Here is a 17,681-nt window from a genome sequence, read left to right as displayed (position 1 = left end):
TATTCCTGTTTCCTATGGTTGGTTTCACATATGAGCAAGAATGCCCTTTTACTTTAAGGATCAAGGTACAGAGACAGCCAAAGGGCCAGAAGAAGGTCATGCGAGATTTTTACTGTGGGTAAAGCATGAATGAATGAAGTTTTTCTGAGGTGCCGCTTCTGGGCACACCCAGATCTCCAAATAGGACACAGGCGAAGGCCTTTAGGAGGCTCTAGCAAGACAGAAATCCATTCACTGTGCTTTGAGCACGCCCTTCATCAGAAGATGCTAATTTAAAAAAAAAATTTTTTTTTAAAAGAACTCTGGAAAAGAACTTTGAAAAGGAAAAGAGGAAGTAGAAGAAGGTCTGAATACAAGAACAAGATATGGACAAGTGTATCGCTGGCTTAGATGAATACCTTCAGCGCCCTACTTCACAATCAATCATGAGACGATACTGCTTCTTGCACTGTTCCGGAATGTGAGCCTTTTCTTTGTCTCATGACTGAAAATGTACAACATGCGAGTCAAAGACGCAGACAGCTCTCCCTTTAAAGGCCAAAACAAACTAAGTACGTAGCTCCTCGCTGCACTAGAGGAGCAGATTGTACTGGAGGGCCAGTAAAGACTTATGGAATAGGTCTTTTGAAGATCTATGCCTTTTTAACTCTGCCGATTAGGCCAGAGTTCAAAGGTTCTCAGTGAGGGATCTCTGGAGCCCCTTTGGTGGGAGAAAGGGCAATTGCTAGTTAGCTTTGAAGGTTCATGAAGACTCGACTATACTGTCACATAAACAAAGTCCTCGCTCCACTTAGTCCTGTTGACAAGAGTACTTCTGGCACCCTTCCCCCATTTCAAAGAGACATCACGGTGCATGTGTTTTTTTGGGGGGGGGTGGTCAGTTTTCATCTCTGGTGGCCTCTTTAAGGACCATGGGACTTCCTTTTGCACAACCTTCAAGAGAGGCATGACTCTTTCTTTTTCTGCCTAGACTTTTCTGAATGTAAGGAGGGACATTGTAAGGAGTGTGGGTTGGTTTCCACGCACGTGATAAAATGTGAATCTCCCAGACCAGAATGAGTGTTACAGATTTGGCAAAAAGCCATGTCCTGCCAAGGGCGCATTGTGTGTATACTACGCTGGTTTAGTTTTATGTCTACTGGACGCGAGCTGCAGCCACCTGGGAGGAGGGATTGCTTCCTCGAGATTGAGTTGCAGGCGATCCTGTAGAGTGTTTTCTTAATTAGTAATTGATGCAGGAGCACCCAGCTTAGTGTGGGTGGTCACACCCTGGGCTGGCGGTCCTGGGTTCTATAGAAAAGCAGGGGAGGCAAGGCAGTATGCAGCAGCCCTCCATGACCTCTGCATCAGCTACCAACTCCAGGTTCCTGCCCCGACTTCCTTCGCTCGTAGAATTTCACTTGGAAGTGTAAGCCAAACAGACCCGTTCCTGCCCAAGTCCCTCTTGACCGTGGCGTTTCATCCTAGCAGTGGAATCCCTGATGAAGACATAGACTCTAAGAGACCTTGGATGTGCAGATGCATGTATAAATGATGCATGCATTGGGATACTCTCATGTTTGTGAAACAGAGGGGATACACATTTTTATATAATTTTGAATTCCTTGGTTTTGGGGAAGCATACATACAAACTCTTTAAAATCCAGCAAAAGTTATTGAAAATCAAAACAATACATTGGCATCGTACAGTTTAACTCTTAACCCATCTTAGTAGTTGTGCTGTGAGTTGGACTTGCTAAGCACAGATCTCAGCAGCTTAAGCTCTGGTTGAGTCTGTGCTAGTATCAAGCTACATACAAGGAAATGGGTGCACAGATAAAAGTTGGGTTACAAAATGAAAGGGTCCACGTGATTGGGCATGACGAGACCAATCATTAAATCACACCGTCAACCGATTGACGGAGCAAGTGGAGCTGCTCACAGTGGGGTGTGGAATCCTGAATATCACTTCCTGTGGAGATGCTCACCAGCCAAAGCTTTCAGGTAAGGACAGGACAGCCCCGAGTGGCGTCCAGTGCTGATTCGAGGGTCTGGGGGCTTCCTGCGGCCCACAGTGTAACAGGCCATTTTTGCACGGGTTAAATATTACGAGCACCTGTTTCAGGAGTTTCCCAGGGCGAGCACATGCGCGTGCCAAGCTGCCGACCTAAAATTCTCAGTCACTGCTTGACAATGAGGAGATGGCTTTCCGTCCCAAGTCCAGCCTGTGGCACTTCCCTCTCTCCTACATTAGATTCGGGGTTATCGATTGAGCCCTGTGTCCACTGCGCCCCTCTCACCAAGACGGAGTGCTTGTTTTCTGAGAGAGGTGGGACATGAGTGCCAAGGACTCTCAGACGGAATCCTGCGCAGAACATGCACTAACACACAACGAGCTTTATTTCGGGTAATTCTTTTATAAGCCTTCAAGAAAGAGCAAAGAAACAGCCAGCCAGCTGGTTATCAGACATGCTGAACTTCCCAACGCTCACTACAGGCTTCCAGACACAGCAGCATCCCATCACATTCTAGCTGCTGGTACCTTTATAATCACACGCCTTCGTATGACCCGGGTTGTGACCCTCCGCTCCTCCTCTGAGCTTGAATCGCTCTCACTGTTTCTCAAGTCCTGATTAAATGCATATTTTTAGTATAATTTTACCATCAATATTAAAAAGAAAAGATATTCTGAGAAGGCAAATTAAGAAAGAATTATATTTACTTATTGCCCCCTAAGGGACATGTGGCATAATATATGTTTAAGAGAATTCTGTGAGTTAAGTGGAAGAAAATCTCTTAGCAAGATGCAGGCTGTGTTTATCTGTGTGTATCTGTGACTGGGTATGTCTCTGAATGTGTGTGTGTGTGTGTCTGTGTGTGTATAACTAAGTGTGCCTCTGTGTGCTTGTGTGTGCATGAATATGAATGTACGTGTGTGTGTGTGTGTGTGTGTGTGTGTGTTGTCTATGTCCACAGTTAAGATGGTGGCACACACCTTTAATCCCAGTGCTCGGAAGGCAGAGGCAAGCGTATCTCTATGAGTTCGAGGCCAGCCTGGTCTACACAGCAAGTCCAGGACAGCCAAAGCTATACAGAGAAACCCTGTCTCGAGGGGGGAAAAAAGGTAAAACTAAAAATTAAAAACTAAATGAGGTTTTTGAATTCCTGTTTACACTAGTTTTAAATCTGCCTTCTTGTGACTTGAATGTATGAGCTGTAATTTAGGCCCTATTACACTTGGGCCACTACATAGAGGGTGGCACATGTGATCTTTAGGGAACTCTGGTTTACTTTGTTAACTAAATCAAAAGCCACTCCTGAGGATACTTGCCTGTATCAGGAGATGAGGGTTCAGCAAGAGCTTATGCTAATGAGTGAGGGACTATGACCTGTGAGCACTTGAGAACTTTTGTAAAGACCTAGAACGAAATGGCAGTGTAAGCCAGAACATTGCTGGAACCGTAGCACTGTAAGTTCAAGGCCAGCCTGGGCAACTTAATGAGATCCTGTCTCAAAAATGTGTTTGTGTGTGTGTGTGTTCCAGACACAGCTCAGTAGCAGAGAACTTACATGTGTAAGACCTAATAGTTTATTCCCCAGGACCCAACGGAGACTGAGAGAGACGGGGGGTGGGGGGGACAGATAGACTCAGTAATTCTGCCACAAATTCAGGGGTCTGAAAAAACTATTGAGTGGCAAATAGTTTATGGTTCAAGTGGGGAAATACTGTTATTTGGTAAATATTCTTTGCCATGCTATTTAATTGCAATGATAGGATTATTGAAATAACTAAGTCAGGGAGCTAGGATACCATTTGGATAAGGTATGGCTGTGATTGTAGGGGGAGGGGGAGGAGTGGGGGGGATTAGAAAAATCACTATTAGGGAAAACGATGGTAACGTTATAAGAGCAGGTAGCACACCAGGACACTGGCGAGTAGTTGAAGTATTAAGAGTAATGTTAACCCTGACTTTTTTTTTTTTTTTTGGATTTTCAAGACAGGGTTTCTCTGTGTAGCCCTGGCTGTCCTGGAACTCACTCTGTAGACCAGGCTGGCCTCAAACTCAGAAATCCACCTGCCTCTGCCTCCCAAGTGCTGGGATTAAAGGTGTGCGCCACCACCGCGTGGTGAATCCTGACTTTTTATACGAGGCTCCACTAGAGACCACGGCTGCCAAAGTAAAATAACCTGCTGGTATCTGTGCAAGAAACAGAACTTAAAAATTACATTCCTGTAGTAGCCTTCAAATTTCACAAAAAGACAGCACATAAAGGAGAGGAAAAGAAAGATTAAAGGACCTATTAGAAAAACAGGCAAAGGTAGGAGGAATTCATTTTCACAAAGACGCAGAACTAGTCAGGATGATTCCAGGATTAACAGGGCTAGAGGGGGCGGAAGGGGAGAGCTGAATTACTCAGACATGGATCATAAGCTGGCAGAGTTAGAGGTGTGACACGTTAGAGCTAATGCTAACGAAGGCGCGCATGCCCGTCAGACACACAGGTGACCCTTGCAAGTCTTCTCTCTCCCTGGAGACAAAAATCTGTTTAGCCTTAGGAGAAGGGAGCAAGCAGTGTGGAACCAAGCAGTGTAGGCTTCCTTTAAAGAGAATTCTCTAGAAACCGGTAAAGGGTCAAGCTCTGGGGGAATGTGTGGGATATTTTTCCCCCCAAAAGCATTCCTTGCTTTGGGAGGAGAGAGGAACGTGGGGGCTTTACCTTGTAACAGCAGGTGGTCATCCGCGTAAAGGCTTCACCCGGGCTTTTGACCTGCTTTTTCAGGGGACAAAAAGGGGGTCTGTTGTCTGAAGTGGACATCAGGTGGCCTTGTTGGTTGCTACTGTAAGACTGGGTCACTGAAGCCATGCCCAGGTCATCTTGGGATTTCCTGTGAGGTGAAACTCACATTTCCCCAGATGCTGGGAGGGGTACATGGACTTTTGTGGACGGGAAGCCTTTGTGTACTGGATGACTCAATGAGAAGTTGGGTTTCCATTGCTAGTGAATCTTGCTGAGTTCTGTTCAGGCTCAGAACCATTTTAGGCTACCTTCTACTAGCCTACACCCAAGTGGCTCTCCAGTGACCCACAGGCATACTCCCATCCACAAAAACCCAGAGCGTGTCACATGTCTCTACTGGTTTCTTATAGTTCTATTTTTTGTCCTTCAGGATATATCTTTGTAGGTAAAAAAATATCATGTTGTTACTGCTTGTCCTTTTTTTTTTCTCGGGTGGGTGGGTGGGAGATTTATTTTAAAAAGAACATACTTAGCTGTTTGGCATTTTAAAAGACAAGACTCTTGCCCAAACTCATCCTGCTTAGTAAATATACTGAGAGAAGTCGAAAGCAAAACTCAACATTGAAAGCCACACCTGCCGAGAAGAAAGTTAAAAGAGTCGGGAGCTAGGGGAATCAAGCTTAAAAGAAAAAAAGACAGAAGAAGAATCATTTCAGTGCTTAGTATTGGTGACAATGACCGGATTGTTTGCATAAATGATGATCTACTGAAGCTGTATTCCCTCTCAATTTCCTTTCTAATACTCTAGAAAGGGACCAAAAGAGTAAAAACAGGGGAAGATTGGTAAATGATTTGTTGATTGACAGTCATTAGTGTCTGAACGCTTGAGCAGTTTTTTTGTTTGTTTTTGTTGATGTTTTTTGTTTGGTTGTTTTTTTTGCTTTATAAAATACTTTTTCCTCTCCAAAGGCTGGTCTTAAGTATACTAGGTGTGTCTCAGGGCATGCCACAAGACAGAGGCCTGGGTCTTACTGCATAGCTGAGAGTTAGAAGCATAAAGACAACACCTAAGAAACGGGACAAAGCAGGAAAGCCGCGCGTGGTGGTGCGCACCTTTAATGCTAGCACCAAAGAGGCAGGCGGACCTCCTGAGTTTGAAGCCAGTCTGGTGTACATGTGACCACCTGTATCAAAAAGCAGAAACAACTCGTTTTCATTGTCTTTCATTGGTGAGAGATAATTTCACTTAAAAAAAAATACTTTAATGTTTCAAAGCAGTAAAACAGAAGAATGAAAAAAAAATCTATTGGGCTTTATCACAGGGTCTACATGCCAATGATAAACTGAGATATTAAAAAGGATGTTTCTAAATACAAGCTTCTGCCTGCCGTGGAGTCCCCGTATTCTGGGGATTGCACCTGTTCGATTTTTCCAATACGCTGAGACATCAGACCCTACAGAATAGCGTGCCTAGGTGGGTTGGATACTACAGTCTTTAGACTCCATGGAAGAACCAGACTCTGTCACCTTCCTTCTTCCCTAAGAACAAAGGCTGGGTTTGCGATGCTGGTCCTCGGCTGGGGCTTTATTCCCTTGATGACTGAAGGTGGTAACCCACAGTATATACATCCTCCCCAGGGCTTGCTTTAGTGGCAGCCTCCAGCCCATCACTTAGTAATCATAAAGCAGACCCTGGGTGCGCACGATGACGACGGCACGTTGTCTGCGTAAATGATGTACCACAGCACGCTAGCTGCGTAAATGACATACCTTAGGCTCTGACCTGGTGGGCCCCTCTTCTTCCTGGAGGTTGAGCCTGGCTTTGCCGTCAGCCGTAGTCCTGGTCATCTTTTTCATGCCGACAGGCACACAGGGTTTAGGTGCGTCGTCTATGACAAGCTTGCTGGTTTCTTCTAGAGATTTCTGGTAGGCCGTGAGGGGCGACACCGGTTCCTCAGCGCGACCACATCGGTGTGTTTTTGGTTTCAGGTTCTCCTTGACACTCTGTTTCCCTACATCGTTTTGGGCTTCCGGGAAGTAGGGTTTTGCCTTCCCTTCTGGAATGACTTCCGCCGTGTGGTTTCCGTTAGCTTCGAACTTGCCAGGTTCTCCCGTGAGGTATGAGGTAATGGAATCCCGAGCCTGGTCAGAGCTGGAAGAGAGACAACATGCGAAGTCACAAGGGCAATGCATGGCTGTGCATGGCTTCAGAATGTGGCTTCAATAGCCATGTTGCCAAACTACTTCCAAAGGCATAAAATAGGAATGAAAACAATTGCGAGTGGCTTTAAAATGCGAGGGTTTAAGCATAGAGTGGGCTAGCAAGGTATTCCCAGGCTCCAGGTATCCCCCAAACCCCAGCCTCCAAGATGGCTAACGGATGGTCACTTAAAAATTTGCTGGAGACAGATAGGTGACTCAGCACTTAAGAGCACTGGACATTGCCTTTTTCTAGAGGTTCTGAGTTCAAGTCCCAGGAACCATATGATGGTTTACAACGGTCTATAACGGGGTCTGATGATGCCCTCTGCTGATGTGAAGGCAGAGCAGTCACGTACATAAAATCAGTAAATCTTTAAAAAAGTTGTTTTCTTTCACGGTTCAGTTTTACACCTTCAAAAAGAAGTATGGATGGACATATAGTTCCAACCTCCCTGATTTAAAAGGGAAGGTTAGTGTGAAACAATAGTGTGTCATTAGTTTACAAACAAACCAAAAACAGACCCAAACACTTCCTGAGGAAGAAAAACACCAACAAAAAGAAATTCCTGAGTGCAAACTGTATTCTCGGGAACCCTGAACTGGAATTCTTCGTAGGTTTTCATCCGTGCAGACACCTGCCACACTTCCTTAACTGGGATGCTTTCAGTGAACTCCAGCCCTCCACGACCTTCAGTGACCACAGGGACTTCTGATTACTGTGGGGACTCCTTTCCTAAGTGTGCTAAGTCTTTTCTTTACTAATGACTTTTAATATATATACTTTAATATATATTATGTATATTTATATATTATATATATATATATATTTACTAGTTGATTTTTATTTTTTTGTTTGTTTTATTTTTTTGAGACAGGGTTTCTCTGTGTAGCCCTGGCTGTCCTGGAACTCACTCTGTAGACCAGGCTGGCCTCGAACTCAGAAATCCGCCTGCCTCTGCCCCCCAAGGGCTGGGATGAAAGGCGTGCGCCACCACTGCCTGCCATTTTTACTAGTTCTAACACATCCGTTTTATCTTATAGCTCACACATCCCTTTTAACACTGTGCTTGCTGCACAGGAAAAGGCAGCGATTAGAGCATCATCTTTTATGTTCATGTGGAAGTAGCAACCCGAAGGCATGCTTATCCTGTGTGTGAGCAGATGGTCAGCTACTGTAAGGATAAACACAGCACGCATTTCCTACTCCACATTGCTAGTCCTTCTTCCCTTCCTCCGGATGTCCTTCACGCCAGGAGCAGAGCTGTGGGTGGATCCCTGGAGGTCACTGCTTAATCTAGGACCAGGAAGACTCGATCTATTTTCTGTATATTCAAGGGCAGGGTCTACAATGAATGAGAGTTTTTTTTTTTTTTTTGGCAGTTTAATAGTAATGAGCAGCTCTCCTAGACTGACATCTATTTCCTGGTGAGTGGCTATAAGCTCTGTTATCCTATGGGGACACGGGGATCAGGGCTCAAGTGCCCTTTTCCCACTGCAGGAGCTGCTTTGGTAGCCGACAGAGACAAGTTATTGATGCCTTCGGTTCTCAGAAGAGGTTTCCTAATCCCTGCCAAGTCTCTATCTTGGAGCTGCAGCTGGAAGAAAGAGTTGAACGGCAAAATGGAAAGAATATTCGCGGCCTTGCATCCATCCAACTGAGAGGTTCATCACCAGGTGCCATTTGAAGCAGAGGTGTATTTTATAGTCTGATGTGTGAGGAGGAAAAAAAAATGCAACCTCTTGTTTCTAGAGGCTACTGTGTACCTCAATCATCAGGGACGGAAGACACTATTTCCTGTTTGGTCTACAAACCTGCTTGAGGGAAGGAGTGTTACAAAGATTATTAAAATGGCTTTCTTAGAACTTAGAAATTCATCCAAGTCACAAAGTGCTTCCCTTACAGTGGCGGGGGTGTTTCCCATGTCCAGGGGGCTCTCGACTTATTATCTGGAGCAGGGTAAGCACATAAAAAGCCAAATACACATCGACAGAACTACTGTAGACACACGCCAGGGGCTCTCATGTTTCTGTGTAAAAAGCCTGTGTATAGAAAATGGGAAGAGCCCAGCAGGTGTGGTGACACTTTTATTCCAGCACCCGGGAGGCAGAGGCAAGTGAGTCTCTGTGAGTTCAAGGCCAGCCTAGTCTACAGAGCAAGTTCCAGAACAGCCAGGACAACGAAGAGAGACCCATTACTTTGGAGAATTATGGTTGAATTTAAATTCACCTTTCTCTAGGGATGATAGCACACAGAACCCATCTTTATAGAGAGGGCATATTCCCAAACACATCTCATCATTTAGAAAGTGAGTCAATGCTAAAAAGCGCCTGCTTACAATGTAGGGGCAGAGTACCCTCTTTTAGTATGTATTCCCTGACACACGGCCATACCTGTCATCCAGACGGTCCAGTAACCCACCGGTTATCCTTCGAGCTTGCGCTGGGGACTCTAGGCTTCCACCTGACGTCTCGTTCTGCCAACCTGCAAGTGAAGACATTGCCAGTTCTGCTCGCTGCACACGGTTAAGCATAGCCTGCCCCTGGTCTTCTGTCATCTCCTCAGTCTCTACTTCTTCAAGTTGAATGTCCTCAAACAGAGATTTGACCTTGTCTTCTGTCACCTCCTCATCAGGACCAGATTTTCCTTTCTCCTGATGTTCAGAGCTCATGCCTACTTTTCTAGTCTGCCGTCTCAGTGGCTCTGCCTGCCGACCGTCGTTTGGGACCCCGGGCTCACTTGCCCAGCACTGAGCACACTCGCTCTGACACAGGTCCTTCAACTGGCTCTCATCTACGTCCAGTGGGTCGGCCGTTTCTGTTACAGTTACGGAATCGTCCATTTTGCTGTCTTCTAAAGACGTGTCCTCCGCGGTTACCACTGGCGGTCCACCCGCTGCTGGATGCTCTATGTTTCCCTGGGAAGGCACCAGCCCATCACTCAGTCTACTGGGGGTCCTAAAGGGAGACTCTATGCTAGAGATATCACTAAAATGGTCATCTTGCTGGAAAGGGCTGGGTGGTGTGCGGTACAACCCCATGGGGGTCTCCAGCTCCACTTGAAAGGAAGGGTGACCTATGGAAGACAGTACATTTGGACTGACTGGAATGAGCTAGAACACATTGAACACAAACACATGGAATAACTCAAATTATATCAGGTATGACGGTGTATGATGGGTTACAGAGTAATGTTTAGTCTCATGGTTTAGTTCCGTTACATGTCATTGAGTAAAACGAAATAATGGCATCCTATCAGTCTTAATACAGCAATGGAACTATGCCGATGAAATGAATTCAATTACAAAGTTAGTTGTCATAGCTAGAAGCCATGGCTCAGGGCTAACACAACTTTCTCATTGTAGCATGCAAAAATCTATGCTGCGGTAGATGGAACACAGCAAGCCAGAAGAAGTCATTTCTGTAATTAATTACCTCTTGCTTACACATGAAGAACATCATTCAACTCTAGTTATTACTTGTTTACATGAAATTTATGGAGGAGAGAAGGAATGAACTTACACTCTGGGGTGGAAAGTGATTACTAACTTTTAGAGTTTCAGTAGCATTGGCTAAAGGTTTTAAAAAGATGTTAGAAAGAAAAGGGACTCCGTGTGTGTTTGAGGCGCCCTGATGGCGCAGCGACAAGGGAGTCATGGTGCGTACAGAGGTGTTGGCGAGGCTGATGATGGGAAATCTACTTAGAACCATGAAGCAAATAAAGAGGGGAAAAAATGGTACACAATGGAGACAAGAGGAGAGTGTAAGGGAAGATTATCCAGGATTCAGAACAGGGCTGCGCTAGCCTGTTCAGAAGGGAAGAAGGGAGCCAACCCCAATTCTAAGCACTACATGGCCTACAGAAGAATGCTCTTGTCACGGCAGTGAGAAAGTCAACAGTCGTCTGGTCATGGTGAGGAAAGGAGGTTTCTCAGAAGCTCAACAAAGCGGAGAAACATTTAAATGCAGCAAGGCATGTTCTTAATTCCCTCATCTGCAAAACCCAAGGCTAGGTTCTTCCCAGTAGTTCAGGCCAAACAGCTGTTGCTGTTCAAGTGGTTTGTGGACACCTGCTGGCTACGGCTGCCTATAAATTAGCCTCTTAATGACATTGGGCTAAGACTTGTAGTTTGAATTAAGTAAAGCTTATTTTGTGTCTGATTTTTCAATGGAAAATTTAATCAAAAGAACTATCCAGTATTGAGATACAGTAACAGAAAACCATGGCCAGCTGATTTTAACGGCATTCAAACTTTACAATGTTAAAAGAAAAAACAAACCAAGAATACCACACTTGTGATTTCTTTTCCCAATAAGGAGTAGAGGAAGCTCGAACTGTAGCTTGCCAGTAATTCTCAATCTGCCCTAATTATCTAATACAAATGGATTTTTTTTTCCCAACATACAGCCTCCCATATAAGACAGGGCTCACAAGAGCATTGTGTTCCAAGGACCCACGGTATTAATGTCCTGTGCATTACAGATACACTTCACCCTTAGGAAATGGGCACTTTGTAAGATCCTATCATCTTTTCTGACTGGACACATATAGAATTTAATAAGCTCATGGCTCTTGTTCATCTAAGTTTGCCAGTTAATTATGGAAAAAGAAGATCATCGTATTTCTTGACCTTTGAATGAACAGAAACATATCCCTGGCTACTCTTGTCCTTGGCACATCTTATTTTCCATTCAACCCTCACTGTGGGAATGGATTCCCTTTTGTGAAAGCAAGATGGGACTAGTTTCGAAAGCGTGGCTGTGATGTTTTTCCTGATGCTCTTCCGAGATGGAGTATTTGTTTAATGGGGAGGGGATAGTTAAATTAAACCAAACCAAGTGGTTTGCAGTGATTTATGTGCTCCCCAAACTAGAAAGGATGCTGTCTTCTGTGAACCACACATTACATGAGAAAAGATGCTGTCTTTTGTGAACCACACATCACTCTCCATCCCAGGAATTACTGGTGTAACGAAGGCTAATATAATTTTAAGTAACTGAGCTATCTGGAATGATGGTGGACTCTTCCAATGCATGCCTAGTTGCTTGGTCCTGCATCAGTTGAATCAGTATTTACCCCAACCAGTACGGAGTGCACTGCAGCTCGGCACATCACCTACTTGCTTAAAACTGGGCTCACGGTTTGATCTCACTTATGAATGAAAAGACAGCATTCGTTTTTAGGTTAAAAGATTTAAAATTTTTTTTAAATGCCAAAGCATTGCTCTTTGTAGGTATTAAGTTTTCTACCACCTGGGTGCACAGAACACTAGAAACGACAACTCTTCCAAAGAATATATTTTCACATTTTATCCTCTGAGTCACACAGAGACAGACATTTCCTGAGCTTGCTCTGATATCAGAATGCTCATCTGTAGACTTCTGGCCTAACCAAAACTGTGAAAATGGGGAATTAAGCCAAGCAAATCACAGTGCCCGTAGTAGCTGACCGGTCGCCTTGTCCGACAGCTCGTCCCGATGTTTATTGAACGATTAAGTCAATACGAACACTAAATTCAATTACCATCAACTGGGTCATGGAAAACATTGTTTTCATCTGCAAAGCTTCTGGTGCCTGAAATATTCCCATAATCAAATATTGGTCCTTCCAGCAGAGTCACTATGTCTATTCGGTTAATCTTCGTTAAGACTGAAGTTAAGGCATCAGCTGAAAAGGGGGAAAAATAGAAAGAAGGATGAGAGACCCAGTGACACTATCACCAACATCCAACAAAATCGCAGCTTCTGCAGTTGCATTAGCATTCCAGCCCTACCCCCACCCCCACTACTGCTCTGCTCCATCCATGTGAAGGGCACCCACTCTAGTGGCTGCCCCTGGGAACCAGGGAAGAATCCCTACTTGAAAGCTGTCTGTGGAGGTCCCGCTGTGACGGGGTGGATGGTGTTCAAACATGTGGACTCCTTTAGGGGAATCTAATACGGCGGCAAAATGTCCATGCCTCATCCTTCTATCAATGCTGAACAGTTTAATAAGCTACCAAGGTCAGGCTGATGAGGCAACGTCACAATAACTGACCCCACAGTGTGATGGGTGAGGGCTGGGTGCCTCAAACCCATCACTACCACCTACCCAAACCCAGTTACATAGCAGGCCAAGCTGGGTACAATTGGCTAGCTCCCCTAATTGTGTCCCATCCTCCTCTGGCCCCCACTGCATCCCTCTACACCTGCCCCTGGGAACAGCAGCAATTTCAAACCATATCTGATGACCATCCTGTGACACAAGAGTTAGTGCTATTCCCCCACCCCCCAGTTTTAGAAGATGTGGGAAGAGGGCCATACAAAATGCAAATTATTCCCTGCCATTTGCTTTCTCAAAAGCTGCTTAAGCATAGGACTCTGGGACTCTCGCCACTCTAGAGCAGCGGTTCTCAAACTGCCCCAGGCTGGGACCCTTCAATACAGTTCCTCAAGGAGTGGTGGCCTCCCCAGTCAAACAACTTTTTCTGTAGCTACTTCATAACTCATTCTGCTACTGTCATGAATTATGACGTAAACATTTGTGTTTTCTGATAGCCTCGGTGACCTCTGGGAAAGGGTCATTTGACCCTGTCTGGGTCGGGACCCACGAGTTGAGAACCACTGCTCTTGATACTTGGCCAATTCCTCCCTACGTAAAACGTCACAGGACGCGGACAACCCTGAAACGAGCCCAACAGCTTACTTCTCTTAGATATTGACCCCTCTGTGGTTTTGAAAAAGTAAGATAAATAATTTAGAGCATACTTGTGGCATTCTTTCCATCTCTGGTCACCCACTTTTTTAATAACATGAAGCTCTGAGAAATTAAAGAATTGGGATTTTCCACACGTATTTGGTTGATTTCATCCACTGAAAAATTCAGTTCCCTTGCCAGCTCTGTAAAAAGAGAGAAAGTTAGAAGGGGCATATTTTACTTTGTATGTAGTTCATCAGAGTCATGTTCCTAACACCTTTCCCCCTCAAAAAAATAAAAAATTAAAAAAAAAAAAAAGAATTGTAAGGAAATCCCCCCAGTGAGCACTGAGCATTGCCCTCTGGTAGCTGGTTTTACAGGCAGGTTGGGACGAGATTCTCCTCAGAGAATTACTTACAATCAAAATCCCATTAGAAATCATTTTTAAAGATTCTTGGGGTCTACAGAGAGGACGCTGCTGTTGATTAGACCCCAATTCTCTGCAGACTGAACAACCGCACATGAGATTGGGGGAGGGGCACATCACTCCTAAGCACGGACTACTGAGACAGTAGGCAGGTGGCTCTGAGTAGCCCTACTAAGGGCATGTCTTACTCATTTGCTATTCCAGCCTTTGAGTTTCATGCTCTCTACTCAGGTGAAGACATGATTCCGGGGGGGTTAAAACACACACACACACACACACACACACACACACACACACACACGCGCGCGCGCGCGCACACACACACACACACACACATACACGCTCTGCAGCCATTTGTGTGGGGGAAAAAACAAGTAAAAATAACGTGGGCAAGATGGCTTAGCAGGTAAGAGGCACCTGCCGCCAAGCCTGATTGTCTGAGCTCGCCCCTAGAACCCACATAGTAGAAGGACTGAACTCAGTCTGAATGAAGGGAGACTGTGGGAAAAGGAGACATCTTTTCATCATTTTCCTCTTTAAAATTCAGTTATCAAGCATGTGTTTCCTTCATGACCATAAGTAAGAAACATGAAGCATTGCTTCCACGGAAAGCAGCTAGCCAAGATCTACTCCTGTCCAACATTTCTGACAGCTCAGCAAAATGAATTCAGAAATCCTAAAAGTCCTCGTGCTTGGATGAGGAGGCGCATGGGGGTGGTGGTGGTGGGGTGGTTTATCGAGTGATTTGCACACCCAGGTGTCCCCTGCAGACTAGAAGAACTACTGGGAATTTGACGAGTGTCCCCTTGAACAAAAGGAGGAAGTCTGCTTATGTGAAACTGAGGTTTCAAGCTCTCTGTGATCATGGTGGACGGTTAGAAGGACAGCATGTAAAAGGGGTTTTTCTGTAAGTGAAACCTGCCCTCCTCAGCATAAAACTCAGCCTTGGCACATGTGTGCATAGGCACTTTCCTTTATATTTAACAATAGCAAAAGCTTAAGTTCACTTTGTGACCATAGCATAGTAGTTAGGAAAAAAAAATCACCATCATACATATAAATCTGATACACTATTTATCCATTAAAAACAAGATCAGCAGGTATTAATTTTATAAAAAAAAAAACCTACGAAATATGTATAGTTGCAATCAAATCTGAAGATTATTTTAACAATCAGAACTTATCAACGATGACTTCAAGAGACACGTTTATGTTTTGTTTGCTTAGATATTTTAATTTTCTAATAGTCTTTGTTATTCTAATTGAAGAAGTCAATTCCAGGTCTAGTTCCTCCTTCCATTTCCGTTTTAGGTTATGAGAGTCCTACTGCCCAAGAAATCCTTAAAAGCAAACATTATTTATTGCTTGCAAGACTGAAGAAAGGCATGTTGATTTTGAGTAATTCATAACAGGATTTTTTAAAAATTTAATTTAAATTTATGTGCATTGATTTGAGGGTGTAGGATCTCCTGGAACTGGAGTTACAGACAGTTGTGAGCTGCCTAGTGTGTGCTGGGGACTGAATTAGGGTCCTCTGAAAGAGCAGCCACTGCTCTTAACCACTGAGCCATCTCGTCAGACCTGGGAAGACCTGACTTTATTTCTTCTTCTCTAGTCCTAGAGATGAGCTGAGGGTTTGAGCATGCCAGGCCACTGAGCTCTGTCCCTAGCTCATCTGGGTCCTCTTGTGTCACATTGCCAAAAAACTAAGGACTGTCCTGTTAGGTGAAGGAAAATCTGGCTGGTATTCAGTAATAATGCAAAACTTAGCTCAAAGAGTGTGAATTTTCAGGTGAGTGAGCCATGTTAAACCAGAATTGTTGTTAAGAGGGACTTTGTAGGGAAACAGTTACACATGCATACAAACCACTAGTAACTCCCATCAGCCTTCAGGGGACCACTCAGACATCTGACATACCACAGTCCGGGAAGCCTCTGGCATTAGCAGTTCATCTAGAGCAGAGACTAAGGAAGGCTTGGCGATGTGATGGTGTGTGTGTGTGGTCTGAGGCATACAAAGGAAAAATATGATGAGTCTGTTTCTTATGATCTGGTTAACAGCTAATAATGGTATAGTATGAGAACAGATGCAGTTGCTCATAATATATATATATTATATCATTATATATATTATGTGTATACATATGTACATGTATATATAAATATATATGCACATGTATACATTTATAGATATATATGTACACATATACATATATATATGTAATGACTTTAGAGACATGATATTAATAATTTTTAATAGCTTAGTTATGTATGGTCTGTAGTCATAAAAGAAATCAAGCATTTGTTCCAGTATATTTTCAGTGGAGTGTTCAAAGGTCTTTGATTGTGTGTTTAAAACATATATTCAGTCTAGGAAACTTTACATTTCTTGTCGTGGATTGAGTCAGCATTGAGGGTCTCGTTAGGATTGTCACAACAAAACTTAACTGCTTGGAAGACACAGCCCCCACATGTGATGTTGCTGATGGACGTTACGAGGCTGGAGATCTCCTTTCCATCACTCCGACTGCAAATGGTTTCACAGAACTCAAGGACCTTTGCGAATCGCATCTATTTCATTTACTTACCTTTCCCCCCCCTAAAATTAACTTATAATCAAAGCTTTCATTTCTTTGTTTCCTTATTCATAGAAGTATCAAAAATAATGTTTGGTCTCTATCGTCAAAGTAAGACAAGGTTTTCCTTTTAAACAAATCCTGAGGCATAAGAGTAAGTTAATGTAAAGGCGTCGGTCCAGTAAGGGCATCGCGATTGGGTAGACACCATCATCTAGGGAGGTTACGTAGCGTGTCTACAACTAGCTAGACCAGGGCATGGGGTAGCTGAGCCATTGGCTAAGAGTGCAGTTTTAACAATGGAACATCCTAGTTACATAGTCATGGGTCTTGGCTGGGTTTTCTTTTATGCTCCTAAGGCATGTGACCTCAGATATAAGACTATTCTTTTATGGGAATGGCCCCATGAAGAAGGGGTTTAAAGTAAAATGAGATGTAACCTTATCTCCTCTTACTGTCTATATACAGAAAACACTAAGAGTGTACAGTTGCTATCAGTAACTGCTGTCAGGTGGGTAGAAGTCTGGATAAAGCTTTACATTTTGCTTGTTTGTACAGTTTACAGGTGCACACTGGTTTTTTTGCAGGTGTTGAAGACAAGGGCATCGGGGAAGGGTAGGTACCTGCTTCATTCAGGCGCATCCGGACTTACCTGTCCAACTAAGTCCCAGGTGATCGGCTACTATTGCCATCCTGATGTCCGTCCGCTCACAAGGACTCTGTGGACCTACGATTTACAATTTCTCAATTAAAACAAATCGCCAGGTAAGACACGCCACTGGAAAATTGCTTTTCGCGGTACTCGGATCTTACAGAGACTGACATTACTAACACTGTGTACTCAGATGTGTCCTAGTCACCTACGCAAGGAACTCGTCTGTCACCCGCCTCAGGCCAAATGCCAGATTACATGGATGCTCGGAATGTAATGAGATCGAACATGCGGGCGAGCTTGCCACCTCGCCGCGGGTCACAGAGTCTCGCGTGGGTGGCAGCCACTATGATGGAATCTGACAATCTGTGCCTTGGCTCTGACAGAGTCATACCCATGAGCACATGAGAAAAGAAAACTGTTCACATCTTG

At 44.2% G+C, this 17,681-nt stretch overlaps 1 protein-coding gene across 48 annotated transcripts in view; it reads right to left on the bottom strand.

The window, feature by feature from the left end:
- Positions 1-17,681, bottom strand: part of Ank3 (ankyrin 3) — a 642,120-nt gene that overhangs the window by 9,578 nt on the left and 614,861 nt on the right. For 32 of the 48 annotated variants that reach the window (XM_031347661.1, XM_031347659.1, XM_031347665.1 and 29 more), the window contains 7 exons: positions 17,250-17,324; positions 13,666-13,797; positions 12,443-12,586; positions 9,313-9,994; positions 6,490-6,871; positions 4,699-4,752; positions 2,522-2,608 (listed from right to left, as the gene is read on the bottom strand). In XM_031347661.1, coding sequence (XP_031203521.1) covers positions 2,522-2,608; positions 4,699-4,752; positions 6,490-6,871; positions 9,313-9,994; positions 12,443-12,586; positions 13,666-13,797; positions 17,250-17,324 — 1,556 coding nt within the window. The remainder of the gene's footprint in view (positions 1-2,521; positions 2,609-4,698; positions 4,753-6,489; positions 6,872-9,312; positions 9,995-12,442; positions 12,587-13,665; positions 13,798-17,249; positions 17,325-17,681) is intronic. The other 16 variants (XM_031347699.1, XM_031347687.1, XM_031347705.1 and 13 more) reach the window with 5 other exon arrangements.

Source organism: Mastomys coucha, unplaced genomic scaffold (assembly GCF_008632895.1).
Source record: "Mastomys coucha isolate ucsf_1 unplaced genomic scaffold, UCSF_Mcou_1 pScaffold3, whole genome shotgun sequence".
Lineage (NCBI taxonomy): Eukaryota > Metazoa > Chordata > Mammalia > Rodentia > Muridae > Mastomys > Mastomys coucha.
This window is presented reverse-complemented; position numbering and strand designations above follow the sequence as displayed.